Source organism: Chrysemys picta, chromosome 1, assembly GCF_011386835.1.
Source record: "Chrysemys picta bellii isolate R12L10 chromosome 1, ASM1138683v2, whole genome shotgun sequence".
Classification (NCBI taxonomy): domain Eukaryota; kingdom Metazoa; phylum Chordata; order Testudines; family Emydidae; genus Chrysemys; species Chrysemys picta.
Window position 1 is genome coordinate 50,698,489 of NC_088791.1, and position 21,673 is coordinate 50,720,161.

General features: G+C 40.7%; 1 protein-coding gene and 1 long non-coding RNA gene across 5 annotated transcripts; both read left to right on the forward strand.

The window, feature by feature from the left end:
- Positions 1–1,331: 1,331 nt before the first annotated feature.
- LOC122172179 (uncharacterized) lies at positions 1,332–8,415 on the forward strand. 3 transcript variants are annotated; one of them, XR_006172255.2, is made up of 5 exons: positions 1,333–1,489; positions 3,684–3,847; positions 5,662–5,845; positions 6,059–6,261; positions 6,909–8,415. It is a non-coding gene; the product is annotated as an uncharacterized LOC122172179 (long non-coding RNA). The 3 variants fall into 3 exon arrangements; XR_006172248.2 differs by having other exon boundaries at positions 1,332–1,489; positions 6,059–8,415; XR_006172250.2 differs by having other exon boundaries at positions 3,684–3,842; positions 6,059–8,415.
- A 3,992-nt stretch (positions 8,416–12,407) lies between these two features.
- Positions 12,408–18,436, forward strand: GPR85 (G protein-coupled receptor 85). 2 transcript variants are annotated; one of them, XM_005312794.4, is made up of 2 exons: positions 12,408–12,829; positions 14,481–18,436. In XM_005312794.4, the coding sequence occupies exon 2, from the start codon at positions 14,661–14,663 to the stop codon at positions 15,771–15,773; it is 1,113 nt and encodes a 370-aa protein (XP_005312851.1). In that variant the 5' UTR covers positions 12,408–12,829; positions 14,481–14,660; the 3' UTR covers positions 15,774–18,436. The 2 variants fall into 2 exon arrangements, with proteins under 2 accessions (XP_005312851.1, XP_005312849.1); XM_005312792.4 differs by having other exon boundaries at positions 12,748–12,929.
- Positions 18,437–21,673: the final 3,237 nt, after the last annotated feature.

The window sequence follows — 21,673 nt, forward strand, 5'->3', positions numbered from 1 at the left end:
CCTAAACTAGTGCTTGGTGCAAACATTCACTGAGAAAATTCACACACCGCCTGCCAGTACAAACATTTCACTTTCCCCACTATGATTATGGGACAGACACAAAAAAAAAAAAGCCATTCCCAAGAAACTGTTGTACAGTGGAGCTGTATTCACATGAAACCATTCATTAATATCAAATCAAAGTCTACTGTACTTTTTGTTTCCTCTTCTTCATTTCAGCTTGTTGAAAGCAATTGCTGTGATCACAAACCCTCCTTTCATGCTTTCCAGCATTGTTCTAGTTCATAAGCCTTAAAGAGTGACTTGGCATGTAGGTTTTTTCATTAAAAAGAAACGTTGGCATTTTTTAATCACACACTGTCAGGTTCCTGATTTTAATGTACTTTACTGAATTCAATTGTTAGGAGCCATGTTTGAATATACATATGGCCCTGTTTCAGCAAAGCACTTAAGCATATCCTTAAGTACAACATTAAGGATGAAATCCTGCTCAAAGTGAAGTCAATAGCAAAATTCCCATTGATTTCAATAGGGCCAGGATTTCACTGTAATGTGAAGCAGTCATAGGTCTGAAAATGCCATCATTAAGGTAGTCTGTATAACCTTTACTCTGCCCCATTGTAGCTATGGAAGGGTGTTTCAGCCACACTCACTAAATCGGTCCACACAGGAGCTAGGCTCTGGCGCTGTGTCTCTGCCAAATTTCTGGTTCACATCACCTCCTGCAGACGTGCAAATGTTGTTCAAAAAAAATTTCAGAAAAAAAATAGCAGAAAGTTTGCATATTTTTCACTCTCTATATCTGAAAAAGGTCTGAACCATTTTATTTGATACTTTCTCAGGGGGAATATCACTCACATTGAGAACAAACTTTCCGCGTTTTAGCCAAAACAGTAAAGATTTGAGAAAGTAATAAGAAAAGGAAAAGGAAAATTTAGAATGAAAATGCTTGGGCAAACCTAACTATATGCAAAGATACATACTTCACCATTAAAAACAATTAAGGTGGAATTAAGGTAGAAGGTTGACAAGAAGGAAGGAAAAATCACTTTTGTAGTGCTAATGAGGCCAATGTAATCAAGGTGGCCCATTTCAAACAGTTGACAAGAAGGTGTGAGTATCAGCAGGGGGAAATTAGTTTTTGTAGTGACCCATCCACTCCCAGTCTTTATTCAGGCCTAATTTGATGGTGTCCAGTTTGCAAATTCCAGTTCTGCAGTCTCTCGTTGGAGTCTGTTTTTGAAGTTTTTTGTTGAAGAATTGCCACTTTTAAGCCTGTTATTGAGTGTCCAGGGAGATCGAAGTGTTCTCCTACTGGTTTTTGAATGTTATAATTCTTGATGTCTGATTTGTGTCCATTTATTCTTTTGCATAGCGACTGTCTAGTTTGGCCAATGTACATGGCAGAGGGGCATTGTCTTGTCAACTGTTGAGAATAGCCCACTTCCACCTTAATTGAATTGGCTCGGTAGCACTGAGCCCCCACTTGGTAAGGCACCTCCCATCTTTTCATATGCTGTGTATTTATACCTCCTTACTGTATTTTCCGCTCCATGCATCTGATGAAGTGGGTTTTAGCCCACGAAAGCTTATGCCCAAATAAATTTGTTAGTCCCCAAGGTGCCACAAGGGCTCCTCATTGTTTTTACTGATACAGACTAATACGGCTAGCACTCTGAAATTTCACCATTATTCCAATATATATGTGTGGGCGAGGGGGTATAAAATGATTAAATACTCTCTGATACCTCAAGTTTACAAAGCATGACGCAATGACTCATTACATGATAGGGTATGTTTTACTGGAAGTTTGCTACAAGTTGTGAATGTGCTGTGAGGAATCAGCATGTTTAATCATCTGATGAGTGTATTTATGACCAGACACATAACCCAAAATGTCTGAAAATGTATTATTATGATTATCACTAATATTAGTATGTAGATCCCATTTTCACATTTCATTTTTTAAGTTACTGAATGTATGCCATAGAAGAAATATATTTAAGATTAGTGAAAATATGTAAGCAGTACATTCCTTTTTCTTGCTCCCTCATTGTACACTAGAACCATCCCAAAGAGTCCCTTTTCCTGTCGCTCAATGTGCTGAGTCAAATTCTACTTTCAGTTACACCACTGCTTGGCACCTTCTGCAGTTGTGTGCGCTTGGGTAAAGTCAGTACTGCCAACCCCAACAGTTTACAAGTCACGAGTCAGGCCCCTCCCCCCCCAAATACAAGATTGACAAAAAATAATATAATATTTGTGTCAAAAACCACTTGGGATTCTTTATATTGGGCTTATGGTTTCTGAGCCTTTAAGCCTCACATTGTCCAGATTTTCTTTGCAACCATGAGAGCTAGAACCTTGCCCAGTTTCCACCCAAAAAAAAATTACGTTTCTTGCAATATCACATTATTCCAGGTGCTGGGACTTTAAGAAAAAGACCAAATATTGTGAGAGTTGTGATAAAATCACAAGAGTGGGCAACAATGAAAGTCACTGTAAAATACTACCATCTCCAGTGAGTTGAGTATTCTTATTTGGTAGCATTTTACATCCATTTTACTCACTTTTCACTGTGTATGTGTGTGTGTGGTACTAGAGACTCAGCTGTAATTTTGTATGTCTACACTTCAATCAGGCCATGTGATTGCAGCCCATGTAGACATACCCAAGCTAGCTGTGATAGAACCAGCTCATTAAAAATCAGCGTAGCCATGGTGGTGAAGGCGGTTGCATGGGATAGATGCCCCAGTATGTGCCCAGGGTCCTGGGAAGGAGTGTACTAAGGAGGTTCTCCCACATTGCTGTGGCTATGCTGCCATTTTTAATGAGTTAGCTTGATAAAAGCTAGCTTGGGTATGCCTACATGTGCTACAGTTGCTCCTCCGGATTGCAGTGTAGACATACCCAATGCCGTTGGAGTTACCCCAGGATAAGCCACTGTAACTGAGGGTATATCTATACTGAATAAGAGGCTGTAATTGCAGCATGTCAGCATACCCAAGCTAGCTTTAATCTAGATAGCTTGTGAAGCCATGGCAAGACAGGCTTCAGCATGGGCTGCACAAGCCTTCCCAGGACCCTGGGATTGGATTGAAGTCCGTGCTGCCACAGCTTTACTCATATTGGTACCCATGCTAGCTAGATCAAAGCTCACTCAGGTATGTCTCCATATGTTGCAACTGCACCTCGGACTGCAGTGTAGACTGTCCCTGTATGTATGCACACAAGTATTTCATATAAAAAAGTATGCTAAGACAACACTAATGTTGTGCAATTAAATAAGACTTCATGGTTACAAGATGCTAAACAAGTGACTCTAAGGTGGTAGGGGAAAATGTATAATGTATTGTGGGCCAGCTGGTGTAAATTCATTGACTTCAATAGAGCTAGGTAGATTGACATCAGCTGAGATCTGGGCCTGCATCATTTTAAGTATAGAGGGCTTGATTCGCCAATGCATTGCCAGTTTTATTCTGACATAACTCCACCAACCTCATTGGAGTTACTCCTAACTTACAAACATGGATATGAGAGGAAAACCAGGCCTAAAGACAATAGACAGTATCATAATGCACACACACAATAGTGGAGGGTTATGGTTGTACATTCAACCTTCAGTGTTGCATTTCCTGACTTCTGAGTTCTTTTTCTGACTTACCTTTTTTTTTTCTTTAAAGAAACGACAGTCGAAACTCCCAACAAATAGAGATGGAATCTGCCATACTTCAAACTTTTGCTGGTGGCCAAATGCATGGCCAGATCCCCCACTAGTATAAATCAGCATCACTCCATGGAAATCAATGGAGCTACAGCATTTAACACCAGCTGAGTATCTGGTAGAGTATGTAGGTTTTATAATACAGAAGTATTTAGTTAAACACCACCAGAAACCTGCCATATTGCTCCTGAGTACCAAGGAGAGAATATGGCTCAATCTTTATTTACCAGTTTGTAGTTTAAAATATCAGATCTTAGAACTGGGCATTTTGAGCCTGATCTAGTGCACACTGTAGCCAATGGAAGGATTTCCATTGACTATAACGGGCATGGAAACAAGCCCTAACCTGGCACTTGGTTAATCACCATTAAATTACGTAGCTCTAGCTAAATTTATGCTACTACTAGTCCAATTAAGCAGCAGTTATTGCCATTCACTATCATTACCCTAGATTAATTTCCTGGGTGAGGGCCTAGTAAAGTTATCCTGTTATACCATGCCCCAATGAAATAGAAGATGCTGTACTATCATATTACATTTCTGTGGTCTTCCTGGAGCTATGTGGATTCAGTTCCTGATGTTATGCCATCTCAGCACTTCTCCAGTGGATCCACCAGCTTCTGCAGAATTTACTCTTTCATTGTTTAAGAGATGTCTAGCCCTCTGCCAAAGAGCTTCTCTTGTTTTCTGCATTCCCAACAAGCACCGTAACAGCTAAAATTGTCTCTCCTTGGTTTGTGTTCTAAATCATCACATGTCACGCTTCATTCTGTCTGTTTGCAGAATATTAAACTATAGTTCTATGTGCCAGATGCCAAGTCTGGGGCAGCAGGAAAGGCAGGTCTTTAACATGCAAGTGATTTGTGACATGTCTGGAGCAGTGCAAAGGAGTGTCCAGGATAATTCCCCACTATGTAGATTCTAAAATCTAAAGTCACAGCATAGGGGATACACAGGGCTCCTAGCTGTTACTAGAGCCCAACATCCACACGCTGCCAACAAAGCTCTGGGGCTTGATTCTTCATCACCCTAGATCTTGTGTGGTGGTTTACACTGTGCAAACTGAGTGCCAGAGCAGAGTGGTGTCCTCCTACTCCTGCTTTGCATTCCCTCTGCAGAAGGTAGTTGGCAATCGGGTTTGTAGTGTTCTTAACATACTGAAAACATCAGACAAACTGCCAGGGAACTCAGTTTTATCTAACACCTAGATCTGAACCACTGGCACCAGTGAGAGTCACGGTTTCTAACATGAAGTTTACACCTCCAAGCCTTTGCCATGGGTGGAGCCTGAAAGCCCTACTAATGCAGTGGGTGACATTCTTCTCCTGGTCAATCGCCTTCTCTGGATACAGAAAATACTATTGCTAAATAGTCCTCCCCAGCAACCTACAGTCCCTTCCCTTCCTTTTCTGCTGATATCCTGAAACTCTCCTATTCCCTGCCACCCCTAACCAGAGTTGTGTGGAAGGCAGTAGACCTAGGATATATTCCTCCTTGTAGTGGTGATGATGATGTATGTGGGCACGTAAGAAGCCAAGGACCACAGCAATCTTTTGGAGCAGGGAGGACTCCCTAATTCCCCGCAGTGAGTAAATTGCTCAAAAGGAGATGGGGCCAGCCCCCCCCCCCAACCCTCCCCCCCCCCCCTCACCTGCCAAGCCTATTCACCAGGAGAAACACTCAGCCCCCACTCTGTACATACTAGGAAGCTCCAGGGTAGGTTGAAGTGTAACATCTCCTTTGTGTGTGGTGTAGCTATGTGCTGCCCCAGATACAGGATTGTTTAGCCTCCAGTGTTTAAACAAAGCTCTTTTTTCACAGTTAACTAGTGTCCTCTAGACCTACAGTGGTGTCAGACATTTCTCCGCTGGAAGTCAGCCTGTCCGTGTCTCACAACTATTTCTAGGTTCCTTTTTTAAAACCTGTTTTTGTTTCAGATTTGTCACCCCCCTCCCTACTCACTGTGTTCCACTGGCATCTGGGCTGGTAACAAATGAAGCACCACCGAATGCTGGTGACTGGCACCCTGAAAGGCCATGACACTGAAGAGTGTACCAGTGTATTGATGGGTGCTTCATCAGTGGCTGGCTTACTTCCAGCTTTGACTTCACATTTAGCAAGGTAAGCCCAATAGTCTCTGAGTAAGCATTTCATTGAAAACTCAATGTTACATGTGGCCTAGACAAAAAGGCTGTCAAACATAATCGCCAAGAAGGGGTGAGGTGGGCAAACGGAACACAAAACAACCAATTGCACTGTTCAAAAATGAAAATCTACTGGCTTTTTGTTGACTATCTGTTTCTACTGCTAATAATTTATGCCTTTAAACCACAGGGACATATCCTCAGCTGATGTAAACTAGCGCAGCTCTGTTGAAATCAACGGTGCTATTACATTGATTGACACCGGCTGGCATAGTATGTAAGTGAAAGAAGATGGGGCAAAATCCTGCCTCAGACTCACTCATTCCTGTGCTGTGGAAAGACCAAAGCACAGCAGCCCCACTGTGGGGGTGAGAAGAAATGGAATGTGGACAGGTCAGTGGAGATGTGTGGGCATGGCCAGTGTGCCTGACAGGGTTTGTCTGTGCTGCATTGTAAACCCTGGGCTATGGGACCTGGGCTTGCAGACTCTGTGTTGTCAAGCCTGTGTTTGAGCTTCCATACTGCATGGTAAACCTGGGTTTACAATTGCTGGACCCAGGTCTCACAGCCACATTCACATGTCCATACTGCACAATGCAGACTGTCTGACTCAGTCTGTGGCTTGAGCTGCATCCACACTGCAAAATGATAGGGCTTGGACCTGAGTCTCAGCGGACTTGGGCTCTGACCCATTTCCCCAGCAGGGTTATAGGACCTGGGTGCTTACAGACTCAAGTCAGAATGATGGAAGCAGCCAGGGGTTGGGCTCAAACCTGAATCAGAGTCAGGATAAGTGTGCAGTGTAGACATACCCTGAGCCATGCATCAGTCCTGTGGGAGTGATGTCACTGGCTTCAGTCACTACCACCTAGTATCTGCAATGTAACTATGGGGAAGCTCCAAGCACAGTCTCGTGCCCCCTTCCAACCACCATTTCTTCATATCACCTATGAGACAGACGTTGGGCAAGTGTCATGACTGTCACCCATGGGGATCTGGTAATGAACTCAGACCAAGTTCTTTCATCTGTATCTATTCAGGTAATGGTACTGCATCCATGATGGTATACACACATTCCTGTATGACACGGAGAACAAAGCTAACCAGTGAATCAAGTAGATTTATAGCACTCGAAAGCCATGTTGTAATGAAGCTTATACTAAAATATGTAACAGTAATTGGATTTATTAAATTTTAGAAGAAAACAAATGAAATAAATGAGTCAATCCTGCTATAAGGCTATTTTTAGTATTCATATGTGTGTTTCAGTGCCTCTCGGTTACTGAGTATGATACTGTGAAGAGTTTGTAGGGCTGGGGCAATTTTATTTTTCTAGGGGGAGGAGGAAATGGTGGGTGGAGGTTTTGCTGAGCCTCCTATTCCTCCCACTCCATCTTTAATTACCAATGCCTTAAATAGACTTTCTGACTGAGGGGATAGAGGCAGCATGAATGCTGCTCTGAAGTTGGCCCACCGGGTTCACTCGAGGATGATGTGAGGGTCTTCCTTCTTCCCAGGAGAGAGGTAGGGCCTTCGTACCAACCAACATCCCTACTAGGTTGGGCGCTCAGGACCTCAGTGCCGATCCTACTGCAGAGCAAGCTGGGAATTTTCGATCTGAAGGATTTCCCAACAGAAAATGCAAAAATTTTTCCTTGGGAAAATTTCAGCTTTGCTGAAAAATGTCAATTGGACATTGGGAAACATCAAAATGATGGCTCCCCGGCTTGGGGCTTGGAAGGCTCTTGTCAATTTCACTGGTGTAATATTTTTAATTTAATCTTCTAACAATTTAACGAGGTAGGCTCCAAAAGCCATATTCAGGCATCTGCTTGATCTTAAAAAGTACAGTGCACTCAACAACTCACATTGCGGTTGTGTTTCTGACGTTTTGTCCTGATTTCGGATTTTTTTTGTTTTAAATGTGACATTTTTATGGGAGGGAACTTTCCAGTTTCCAACTAGCTCTAGCCTACTATTTTGCAGCATGTTGAGCCATCACTATGCATTGACCATGCTAATTAAAGATAAAGGTTGGAATAAGATTTGCAAAAATGGGAGCCTACGGTTAGGCTCCCACATCCATGTTTAAATATATAGGCATCTCCCTCAAAAGTGCTGAGCACCCAACAGCTTCCATTGAGCTTAATATGAACTGTTGAGTGCTCAGTACTTTTGAATCAGGCAGGTGCCCGAATATGGATGTGGGAGCCTACCTCAGTGAATTATTAGCAAAGTAAATACAAATATTATATCATTTTAAAAACCTTTACACATCTAAGTGGTCAGGAATCCAAAATGGCCACTACTACGGAAATGTTGCAAAATTTGGCTTTTTGTAAGTGTTATTATTATTCACTTCAGGCCAGATCCTCAGCTGGTACCAATGTCCGTTGCTCTGCTGACTTCAGTGGAGTTACACTAATGTGAAGATCTGGATGGCTGTATCTTTTAAAGACATGAATTTTGAATTATCACTCCAATGTGGCTTTGAAACCATTAGCAATTTAGTAACTTTTCAATAAATCACATGTGAGTTACAGACATTGAGGGCTGTTGAATTTTAAAATGTCTATGTTGTATACAAACCTAGACACAAGAAAATAAATACTTTGTTGAAAATAACAAGCCTCGTACTATGTGTGATACTCTGACCTTTCTGCATATATGCATAACTAAGAGTATGCTGTAAGTTAAAATCAGGGCTTACTCTGTATGAACAGGAAGTCAGTACAATGAGTTTTCCCTTAAATGTTTATCTCTGTAAAACATGAAATGGGACTCAATGAAAAAAAAAGTTGCAAAGGCAGTCTTGAAACATTTTAAAGAACCTCATTAAATGTTCTTGAGGATTTGATATGCAGATCATGCAATTGCAATAAACATGTATATAAATTTCCCTAATGGACATGCATATAAAGAAAGTAAATGATTCTATAGGTAAGAATAACTTATGCTCCTGAAGTGGAGTACAGTAAGAGATTTTTAGAAAATAGCACAGGATCCAGTTGTGTGTTGCATGTAAAATGTTTGCAGCAAAACAGCATCCCTTTCTGAAGCTTCTACTTCAGATATGTGTGAGACGTGTGCCTGGAGAGAGACGCTCTCTTTGAAGTATGTCAGACTGCAGCAGAGCTTTGGCTAGGCGTTTCAGCTTAGCTTACAATAATACACAAAGGCTGAAAACAGAGATTTGATACCAGAATTTAGCCCACTGTTTAAAAAGTGTCCTTGTATTTCAGCAATCTCTTCCTTGCACATTAGGGGCCACCTCACTGTCTGACCATTTGGGCCCTGTCATTTGTATTTGGATAAGTTCATCACTGTGTCCCTCATGCTCCAAAACAGGTCTTTGATTGTAAAGACAATGCACATACACACCGACACCACAGGTGTTTTCCTTACACACCTCATGCATTCACCTTGATATACATCTTCCCTGCCTTCTGCTGCTTGCATAGTTTTAGGACAGAACTGGTAAATTTTATTACACACAAGCAAAAAGTATGGCAAATACAGTATAGTACAAGCAGTGTGGGATGTATGGGGCAGATGGAGTGAAATTCATCCCTGTAGCAAGGGACAGCACGAGGCCATGGCACTGCTAAGAGCTTACAAATACCGATCAAATACAATAGGGGTGAAATTGTGCAGAAGGGCCATGGAGGTCTATGTATCACAGTAGGCCTGATTAAATATTATTTCAAAGTTTTAAACTGGGGCTAGAGTGGTACACCGAACTTATTTTGGCCTTCTGCACAAAGATAAAATTTCTCTTGGGAGAATTCCTTGAGTGGTTTGAAAAGGATATACTTTTGATAACAGCCTATCACAGTCACAGAAGCAGTAGATACACCTTATGCTGGCCCTCTGCACTGAGCTGGGTTTCACCCTTGCGAAGCATCTGTGCTATTCTGCAGAAACCCCACAAAATTGCTCTACAAACTGCATTATGGAGAATAAACAGACATTGCAAACATCCAATTTTCTGGCAGATTAGCCAACATCTCAGTTATCCATATAAGCAAGAGAATGGTGGAATGAATATTCTGCTGTTTGTGTATTGATAATTTATAGCCATTAAACTGAAATCCTGATCCCACTGAAGTCACTCACAGGGAGTTTTGCTATGGATTTCAATAGGGTCAGGATTTTACTCCCATGTTTTGATCCTTTGGCTCCACCTGTCATCTTTAGCAGGGTCTGTCTTCAGGCCCTGATTCTGTCTCAGTTTCCACTTCTTCCCATTTAATCAGACTTCACATCGCAGATGTTTTTTCCCCAATAACTCTCCTCTTTTCAAATATCTGGGTTATTAACATAAATCTCAAAACAACGTATCTTCCACTCTCAGTGGTTTGAGCATTGGCCTGCTAAACCCAGGGTTGTCAGTTCAACCCTTCGGGGGCCAGTTAGGGATATGAGGCAAAAATTGGTTGGATGATTTAATTGGGGATTGGTCCTGCTTTGAGCAGGGGGTTGGACTAGATGACCTCTTGAGGTCCCTTCCAACCCTGATGTTCTATGATTCACCCTTCCTAACTGGCTCATACCTTTGATCCTGGATTCTTAGTTCGGTCCCTGCTGAGGCTTTCCTCCTAGCTGGTTCCTGCTCCTTGCAGACTTCTCTCCCAGGCCTTCCACCTAAGAGCTCTGGAGAGTTACTCAGCCTAGGCCTCCTCCCTAGCCCTTTCCTGACTTTCTTCCCACTCTTTGATGGACCACTCACTCCCAGATCTGCTCTTCTTAGAGTCTTCCCAGGACTACCCTTATCTGCCAGCAAGCCAGGTTTCTAGTCACATGATCCTGGTATTTTGGTCCCTCTACTGAGGAAGCAGCCTAACCCCTTAAAAGAGTCAGCTCACCGTGTGACAAAACATATTCCTCCAAGCATTGGTGTTTGGGTTCTGAAATTACACATGTACAATAAGTAGTGTTAATTTGCATTAGACCATCTTTTTTTATATATTTTCTTACTGTGTGAACACATTACCAAATTGTGTTCTATGAATAAATCCTACCTGTGCGCATATTATAACAATTATATTCAACAATGAGTTATACATCAGCCGACCTGCTTCCTAATCAGAATGTTGAAGATACAGCTGATATGCTATCAAAAGTACATCATTTTCAAGCTATTCAGGGAATTCTTCCAGTGTATTTGATCAGTCTATTTAATTTGCCAGATCATAGGAGGCATTTATTTGTCTTTAAAGTTTTTTTAACTATAAGTATAAGAAAAAAGTATTGTTTAACAAAAAGAAAAAACATGTATTTGGATCCTGAAAATTAGCTAAGGTGACTATGGAGTAACAATTGTACACCTTGAAGTGATGTAACTTTAATAACCTTTTTAATCACCCACAAAGTCAATTATTGAAGGTTAAAATTAACCGGTGTGCAGTGGACACACATGGTCTATGCATAAATTGAGTATCAAAGCCCTCAAAATGGGACTGAAATTGTACGTAAGCTTTGTGTGAGCTCTCTGCACAAAGTTGAATTTAATACACTTTAAGGGGTGTTTTTTTGTTTTGTTTTTGCTTTAAATAACCGCACTTTTCAGTCGCTGCAGTCCCTTTGGGCCAGATTGTACTCCCACTGAAGTTAATGGATTTTGCCATTGAATTCAAGGTCACTTTAAAAGTGAAACAAATCCCAAACAATTCTGACAGCAGATTAACAAAAAGGCCTGTAATCTACTAATGATGTCAAGATAACTGTATTCTGAAAGGCCTGAGCTACAAATAATGACTTCAACCCTACAAATCCACCCTAGAAAGAGTTCCCTTTGACTTGAATAGAAGTTCATCATGTGGAAGACTTGCAGGATCAAAATTTCCCCACAACAATGAGCTGTTCCATAACAGTCTTGAAATAAACTAAATTATTTTTGGTAGTTGTCTTTTTTCCTATCCTTCTCTCAGATAATCTTGTATAAAATTAAATATGCCAGAGGGCAAAGGGACATGATCTATGAGGTTTAATCCAAAATCCTCATGTTTTTCTAGTTTTAAATATTGTGATTGATATCCAACAAGTAGAGTGAATTGTACACCACACAGGGAGAATGGGAATAACGTATTGCAATAGCCTTTGGTTAGCAATGCCATCTCATAGCACTTGCATTTCATTCCAGCAATTCCCAGCCGGGACATCATCAGAATCTCACCATATGCGGAGTCTTATAGTTCCATCCTCAGTTTCATTATTTCCATAGGCACTGACACACACACACTGCTGTTTGGATACTCTCGGGACATGTTACTGCACTTCCTAGGCATTTGGGGGGGGGGGGGAATGGTGGCCCGTCCCCTTACCGTGAACCATGTTATTGTCACCGTAAGGGGCCTGGGCAGTTCTGCAAGTTTTCATTGGAATCCTCAAAACTTGCTTCATAACAAATAGACCTACAGTGAGAAGAGGGAGGGAGGGCCGAGAGGGGATGTGGGTTTCCCAATCACCCCTCTGCAAAACACTCCCCATCCCTTCCAGCGATTGCCCTTGGCTTGGGGCCCCTTTCTTGCTCTACTACTGCTAAAGAGCGAAGCAACTGGGTAACGTGTGAGAGGAGACCTGGGCTTCATCCCCAGCAGCAGCAAACTACAGACCTCTGCCTGCTAAGGAGCTGCAACGTACCAGCCAGCAGGAAAGACAGGCTCTTTCCCTGGCCCCGATCGGGGGGGAGGGAGCAGTTCAAAGGCATGAACGAGGAGCTGGGCAGCCTAATCCCCCGCCCCCCGCTGGCTGGCCCCGGCTCTCCACTAACTCCGGCTCGGCAGCCGCCCAGTGCAAGGGCAACGTGCAGCTGCCCTGGGCTCACCCAGGCGGCGGCGGCTGCCGCGGCTGCGTTACTGGGAGAGACTGTGCCGCTGCGACAGGGGAGGACGAGGCTGGGAGCTGAAGAAGGCTCCGTGAGCATGCGCCGCCAGAGCCACTGACTATGTTCTCAGTCCAGGTACCAAGGCAAAAAAAAAAAAAAAGGCAAAAAAAAAAACCCCACTAGCAATTTATAGCCAGCAGACGCTGTAGTGTGTGTGGCTCTCCAGCACCAACAGGTAGGAGGAGAGGGGCTGGGGGGAGCGTTGGGGGCACAGTGCTGGTGCAGCTGCAGGTTTTGGGGGAGGGGGAGAGATCTGCCTCCCCAAGGGTGGGTTGTTTTTTTTTTTTTTGTAAACTAAACTGCATAATGGAAGTGCCTACAGACAATGCATCTTCAGCTGGGCTCCGTCTGAGCTCCCCAGAGCTGGGCAGGCTTGGCAGGCTCAGGGCAAATGGGGCTGCAAAGCACCAGCAGCACCCAAGGCGCCCTTGCAACCCAGAAGCAAGTCTCTCCCAGCATCGCTGTGAATGTGTGTGCATGTATATCAAGCTGTGTGTAGAGCAGAGGGGATAAGGAGGGGAAAACGGGGAGGGGGGGATTTCATGGTTTTAAAACGTTGCCATGATCTGATCAGCCTCTGTTTACACAGCAGTAATCAGGCGCTTTGTGGATGGTAAGAATGGAAGAATTCTAGTGGAATTCAGTGTGAATCTCCTTTGTACACCCGAGGTGGCATAGGAAGCACTTCATGTGAATAACGGAGGAGCTTGATCATACTTGCAGTGGCTCTTGTCCCTGGGCTTTGGAAAAGCAGCAGGCAATTTTTGATTGTATTTTATTTTTTCTTTTGCATGAAATGTATTCAGTTGCAATTCACCCGGAGAATTAGTGTGAATCGTGGAGTCCTAATTGACTAAAAGAAGATCTGTTCATTATACGTTTATTTAAGCACAGCCAAAGACAACCCTTTCAATGGAAGGGAATTATTTCTTGGGTGTGTTTCCTTTCTCTCCCTCCCCCCTTCAGTGTTTACGTTTACCAGGGTTTAATAATAATGTTGGGGCTTTAAAGATAATGTTGGGGCTTTAAAGATTTGTAATAATAAAAGGGGGGAGGCAGAAGAAAGGGGGGAAACCTTTAAAGCACAGTGCTGTTTTCTGTCTAACATCTGTGTTTATTTCAAAGCCTAAATGACAAAATCAGGGTTTACTGGGGGAAAATAATGAATACCATTTTCTTTTACAATGTGCATGAGCTAACACTGTGATTAATGTGCTTTGGTGACTTGGGTTAAAAAACATAAATTCTGCAGGGTTTCTTTGGGTATGATCCATATCAACACAGCAGCTGCCTCTAAAACATTGACAAATATGTAGAAGTAAAATAAATGTAGGTAATGTCCAAATATAAGTGGTCTTTTAGGATTTCTTTTAAGATACCAGTGATTATTTCCTAGAGTTCTGAACTGGGGATCATTTTATTCATAAAGCCTTTGAGGCATGACCTATGAAATTGTATATTCTACCAAATATAAGGTGTATACCAAATATGATATGTTTGGTCAGTTCAGGGCTGTAAACAAGCCAAATCTATGAAATTCCAAATAAGCCAAAATGCTATACAATAAGTGTGCAAGTCAGATAAAAAACGCCTCATGGTATATAAAAACAAATAGTACACAAATTTACAACTTCATTTGGGTCCCCATAAATTAACATCTTTGTTAGCACTTTCTAACATCATTACTTGTTAACTTAAGAACTGATAGCTCAATTTTTTTTTTCAGATATTTTGATGGCATGACAAGTCAGAAAGAAGAAAAGAGGATGTACTGTATGACTAGACACAAGATCTGTTCTGTTTGTGGATTACATTTGCAGTAAGATGTATGGATCTATTTTTTCCTTGTTCTTATATATAGATCATAAGACTTGACTGTGGCAATATCCATATCATCCATCCATCTATGGCGAACTACAGCCATGCAGCTGACAACATTTTACAAAATCTCTCTCCTTTAACAGCCTTTCTGAAACTGACTTCACTTGGTTTCATAATAGGAGTCAGTGTGGTGGGTAACCTTCTGATCTCCATTTTGCTAGTCAAAGATAAGACCTTGCATAGAGCTCCTTACTACTTCCTGTTGGATCTTTGCTGCTCAGACATCCTCAGATCTGCTATTTGTTTCCCGTTTGTTTTCACCTCTGTAAAAAATGGCTCTACTTGGACGTATGGGACTCTTACTTGCAAAGTGATTGCCTTTTTGGGGGTTTTATCCTGCTTCCACACTGCTTTCATGCTGTTCTGCATAAGTGTCACCAGGTACTTAGCTATTGCCCACCACCGGTTTTATACAAAAAGGCTGACCTTCTGGACTTGTTTGGCAGTTATCTGTATGGTGTGGACCCTTTCTGTAGCTATGGCTTTCCCCCCAGTTTTAGACGTGGGCACCTACTCATTCATTAGGGAGGAAGACCAATGCACCTTTCAGCATCGTTCTTTCAGGGCCAATGATTCTTTGGGATTTATGCTTCTTCTTGCCCTTATACTCCTAGCCACACAGCTTGTCTACCTCAAGCTGATATTTTTCGTTCATGATCGCAGGAAAATGAAGCCAGTCCAGTTTGTTGCCGCGGTGAGCCAGAACTGGACTTTTCATGGCCCTGGAGCCAGTGGTCAAGCAGCAGCTAATTGGCTGGCTGGATTTGGAAGGGGTCCCACGCCACCAACCTTGCTGGGAATCAGGCAAAATGCAAATACCACCAGCAGGAGAAGGCTACTGGTCTTAGATGAGTTCAAAATGGAAAAGCGAATCAGCAGAATGTTTTACATTATGACATTCCTCTTTCTGACCTTGTGGGGTCCCTATTTGGTAGCCTGTTACTGGAGAGTTTTTGCAAGAGGGCCTGTCGTACCAGGGGGATTTCTAACAGCCGCTGTCTGGATGAGTTTTGCCCAGGCTGGAATCAATCCTTTTGTCTGCATTTTCTCCAACAGGGAGCTGAGGCGCTGTTTCAGTACAACCCTTCTTTACTGCAGAAAATCCAGGTTACCAAGGGAACCTTACTGTGTTATATGAGGGAGCATCTGTAAATCTTTAGCCTTGTAAAACACTACCCTTTCTCTGCTAAGCAATTGTGGCCTGTAGCCATGTCTTGAGAAGAAAATCAAGAATGGGAAGTCAGCAGCTGTAAGGATTTGGGCAACATTCTGCAGTCTTTGCAATAGCTCACCTATAATCCTATTTGAAACCCAAATGTGTTCCTGCTGACCACGGGTGAAGGTTTGTAATTAAGAACAAAGGACTGAACCACTGCCCTGAATTCCTTTATGTGGTTGAAATCTAGATAAGGATTGCAGATGCTAAGTATCAGTGCTAAATGCTGTGAATATCACTACATAAAATAAGACCATCAAAACGATTAGCATTGGACATCTTAATAAGTTAAGTTGACATGAGGTTAATGTGTGGATAAAACTAATTTTAGACATCTGAAGACGTTTAAAACATTTCATACAATTATTGTTTTGCAAAGACTGAAAATTGGGGACTCGTAAGTACCGTAACTAATTAAAGATGTGCCATGCATTATTGGATTATCACACTGATAAATCTGTTTGCCTTGTGAGTGAGTTTTGGGGAGCATTCCAAAGCAGTATTTTTGTTCAAATTAGACTTTACTCTTTTTTTCCAAATATATTACTCTTTCTAAATACCATTTCCTTAACAGTGAAATTACTAGCAGTCAACTGTATTCTGTGGTTTTTGCTGATTTGGTATAAAGTTTATTGGACTCTTATTTATATTTTTGAAAAAGCTAGATATCAGTCTGTTAGGCAACGTTAGCCTAGGTAATACCCAGTCATAATGGAATGGTCATAATTATACAGAATAAACACATGTTGCCTTAAAGGGTTATCTAGTATCTTCCATTTTGTTTAGCAATGAAGCAAATAAGCAAGGAAAATTGAATCAGTAACTCTGGTCAGTCATTTGGGAGTGCATGAAAGATCACATAATCCTCTCTTTCCTTTTTACTGCTATGGTTCCCAAAATCGGTATGCACATCACTGGGATGATATGATATTTTTTCTAGGTGTGCTGCCCATTCTAGTTTGCTCTGAGAAACACTGGCAGTTGATGTATGTTTATATTTTAAGACAGCTATCATAGGGAGACCGCAGCCTTGGTATGATATCTTGCACAATTTGTGAAGCATTTATTCTACTGAAGGCACAGTCTTGTTTATACTTTCTGCACATTTTGGTGTATTGGTTGTTTTAAATTATTTAAGTTTTAACTTGTGGAAGCATATAATATGATTTCTAGTATTTTAGAAATACATTAGAGTCTGTGAGTCTTTCCTTCTTTAAGGTACAGATGTGTGGATTTCAATATAAAGTTGCATTTGCCAAAATTTACCTGTGTAGCCTGTTAATTTTCTTGGAATAAAATTTTACATTTTTTCCAGTTTTATACAGTTAACCTTTTTTATTTTGTCTAGTGAGCTAGCATGAGATTTGAGAATGTAGCCATTATGGATTATTATTCTTTGCAGTCATTGTATTCCCAAACTGTAAATGCATGAATGATGGGGACCACAGGATTGATAAATGATATTATCTACAATAGCACTGTTGTGTAGTTTATCATAATTACCCCTCTATCTATTCTAAGATGTCAGTTATATTTAAAGGTACAACACAGTATTAGACATAAACTTCACAGTTTAATTTTGGTAAGTGTATATATTTGAAGCACAACATCATGAATCTGTCAGACATAAAGAATGTTGGTTTTCTTAAGGTTTGAAAGAAAAGACTAGTGGTTTTAATTAAATATTGGTGTACTCTGTCATTGTAGTTTTATGACCAGCCGGTTAATCCAAATATAACAAACAGCAGTCAGTAACTGAAATGCTTAAGTTTGTATGATAACATTATACAGTGTGTATGCAGCAATTCAGAGAGTTGTGTCTATATATGATCAGACAACTTGATCACAGATTTTTAGTGAGCAATCTGTTTATTTGACCTCACATACACTTTATACCAAGGTTGATTGGTTGAGAGGCATAGTTTAATATACAGATTGAAACAGAAAAATCACTACACTAATGATTCATCATTGGTACAGGAATATTGCAGATCATAATTTGAAATGGGACCAAGAAACTTCTAGCAAAAAGGCTTTTTTATTACACTGAAAAGGGCTTTGAAATTAATATAGCTAAAAAAATTGTCTAAGATAGCAAAATGGACTAAAAAGTAAATTATATGTTGAGAAAAATTCTGGAAGCTGTCCCACTTAAGTTTACTAAGCAGTTGATTGGCAATAACTTCAGTCTGATTTCTATAAAATAGTAACCTTTACAAGGAAAATTGATATTACATATTGTAATAAAGATGTACATATACATAAAGCTGTAAATAAAGTTATAGTAGTAGATATAATAGGTTCTGACGATTAGCCAGATAGTTTTCAGGTAAGATACTTTCAAAAACTGCAGATTCAGGCCTGGGCGTGGCTGCTAAGAAAGTCAATTGGTATTTACCCATTAATGTAATTTGGTAGCAGAAGCAGACTCCAAAATTTTTATAATGCTCTGATTCTGGAATACTAAGAAGGCTGTATTTACTGTGCAGTGGGGAAAAAACTATTTAAAATTATTTCCCTGGAAATTTTGCAGACAGTAAATGATGTAAATTAAAATAATAAACAACGAACAAGTCTGAAAGCAATTTTTTTTGCTAAATATTCTTTTTTTTTTTACATTAATATGCTTCGTTATACAGTCTGATACAATTCTTTGGACTTTAGCTAAACATACACAGTTGCGTTATTACTTGACAAGAAGCCAGAACTGTTTTCAAAATTACATTAGTAAGAGGTCCTATGTCAGAGCTACTTCCTTTTATTCTGTCCCATTATAAAAGAACAAGAGGACATTCAGTGAAATTAAAAGGCAACACATTAAGTTATGTTTTATGCAAGATATAATTGCTCTGTGGAACTCATTGGCACATGATGTTATTGAGGCAAACATCTTAAATACGATTTCTATGAGGATTATATGCTTACATGAATTAAAATAACATGTGCAGTTATTGTAACTCTTGTCATTTTGATCCTGGTTAATGTATCAACCTCATGCTTCAGGGTATAAATTGATGGGGCTAAGAAGATTCTCTCCATGTTACTGCACAGTTGCCTGGGTTCAGTGTGGGGGATTTTTGCTTTCCTCTGAAATTCAGGGTTTAGGCCACTGCCAGAGCCATGATAGTAGACTAGAAGAGTTACTGGTCTCTTCTGGTATAACAATTAATATCGTCCTACTGTACATCTGCATTTACCTTTTATTCTCACACATTTAACTTAAAGTTAGCCATTTGCATTTTAATCTTATTGACAAAGTAGCGGAGGAAATCAGCAGGAACAGGCTCCTTCAATCAAAGTGTCTCCAGCCCCACTCCCTTCCTCCCCTGTAATTGACCCTGTGAGCCCTTGGCAGCCTCCCTATCCACCCCATTTCCATCTACGATGTTTCATTTCCATAGTCTCTCTCTGCTCCCGTTCCTATGCTCTTTGGGAGCATCCCACTGAGTCCTCCACCCTGCCGCCTACCCCCCTCCAAATAGTGGATTCACTTGCTGCAGCAACAGGCCCCAGCCGTCTGGATTCCCTTTCTGAAGAAGAAAATAGCAGGCAGTAGGTCCCCTGCAGCTATTGCTAGTAGCTTTCAGAGCTGTCATTTCCCATTTCCTGGCTAACAGGATCTGGTCTCTGTGCCATGGGGCTTCAGCCAAGAAGTAGGTGAAACAGAAAGGAAAAGGTTAAAATAAAAGTAACTTTTTTCCCCAAAATAAAGGAGACCATAATTATTGTTCTACTGCCCAGGAGACATCTGATTTTGTGAAGTCTTTGTTTAAAAACACGTTAAGTGGATAAAAACATCCAGCTAGCAAATGAAAGCAACATTTTGTACAACTACAAAATATTCTTATAAAACATCTTTCAATCAATCTTTAGACCTGGAGGGCATAGGAGACCCTTTGAAGTGTGTTATGTTTGTTCACTTGCATTGTCTTTGCTCTGCCTTTTATGCATAAGAACATTTACTTTTATTAATGCAAGTCCACTGCTGGAGCAGCATGTTATTACTGATGAGTAAAGAAGCTAGTTCGATGACTTTCGCAGAGGTGAATTAGAATGTGTACTTTGACTAGAACATTTGTTTTTTATAAATGACTAAAAGTTTTGGGTTATCAAGCCATTACATAGTTATACAATTTTACATACCACGTAGTGAACTTCCTTCTAATTTATATTCATTGAGCACTATTTAAGTGCATGTTACAGCACTCCTCTAATTGACTTTTCAGAGGAAGAGGGAGGATGTTCATCCTAAGATATTGTTCTCCATGAGTACAAGTCAGTATAAAATCCTTTCCTACTAATTATTGAAGTGACTTTCAGTGAGAAGAGTTCAGTGTGCTCAATTTGATGAGTAAGGGTCATAAATTGCCCTCCACTGATGGGATGATATGGCACTGTGCAATGCATATCCCAATCCCAAATCAAATACACCTCCACCCTGATATAACGCTGTCCTCGGTAGCCAAAAAATCTTACCGCGTTATGTCGACCTTGCTTTGATCCGCCGGAGCGCGCAGCCCCGCCCCCCCCGGAGTGCTGCTTTACTGCGTTATATTTGAATTCGTGTTATATCGGGTCGCGTTATATCAGGGTAGAGGCGTAGCTTGTATAATAGACAATGATTTTCCTAGAATGACCTGGAAGTACCTCTGTGCTTTATATGCAAAGAAAGGAAGCTTCTGGGCCACAGAGAGTCTTTGGCTAGCTAACATAGAGAAAGCATGTGTGTATGTTAGAGATTTAGCTAAATAGTATCAGTATGTAAAAAGATGTTCACCAAAGAAGTGATGCAGTAAAGAACGTGGATCTTTCTTTATTGTCTAAACAGGAAAGCATGGTCTTATAGTAAAAACAATATTTAACCTTTTGAAATTAAATATATCTGGTTATCCATGTAATGCATACGATTGAAATACACCTATTAACAGAAATAATAATGATAAAGATTTTCAAAAGTCACTAGTGGTTTTGGGTGCCTGACATGAGACACCTTCAATGCGCCTTGTTTTTAGAGGGAGGGTTGGAGGGGAGGGTCTGAATCTACTGAAGTCAAAACCTGTACAAATATTAGGCAACCTTCTGTCTCAAGAGATTGTGCCTAAGTATCCCCAAATGAAGTGAGTAAACTTCTGTTCCACCTTTGTTAGGAGGCCACTTTTGTTAAGCAACCAAATCTTGCTGATCCCTTCACTGGTTGCTTAAAACAGATTTCACTTTAATGTGATGTCTAAAAATCCTGAGTGTGAAATAATATACTTGACTTTCTACTGTTGTGTAACCATTTTGTTGCATTGTTATATTTAAAATCTAAGTCAGACAGCAAAGCTAATGACTGAAGAAAGGAGTGAACCATTGATAGTATAAAAACACATCCTTCATGCAATCTCATCTCCCCACTCCCTCTCTCATTTTAAATGAATGTCAGAGTTACACATTTAAGATCAGCTCATACATTCTGTATTCAAGCAAAAATCCTATTGAAGTTATAACAGTTTTACTTCAGTGAGGAATGCAGGTTTAGGCTTTGAAAATATATTAAAAATAGTCGGAAATGCATAATGCACAAGCTCAGATTCTCATTGCAATGAAAAATATGTTAACTCAGTCAGATTACATGTTCTGTATATTAAAGCATGCATTTAAAAGCCTAGCAATCCCAACTACCACGTACCAGCATGTATGTGCTGTATGGGAATTTAATGTTGTTATGAGAATCGTATGTATTTTCTGACTCTTTATTTTAACCTTGCAAATTCAGGGCTTGCTAGTGCGAATAGTCAAAGAGGATTGGTTCACAATAAAAAGCACTACATTAGTGAGTG

What these genes read in the sequence shown, in the direction of transcription:
- GPR85 (XM_005312794.4), top strand. Translation starts at nt 14,661, where the DNA reads ATGGCGAACTACAGCCATGCAGCTGACAACATTTTACAAAATCTCTCT.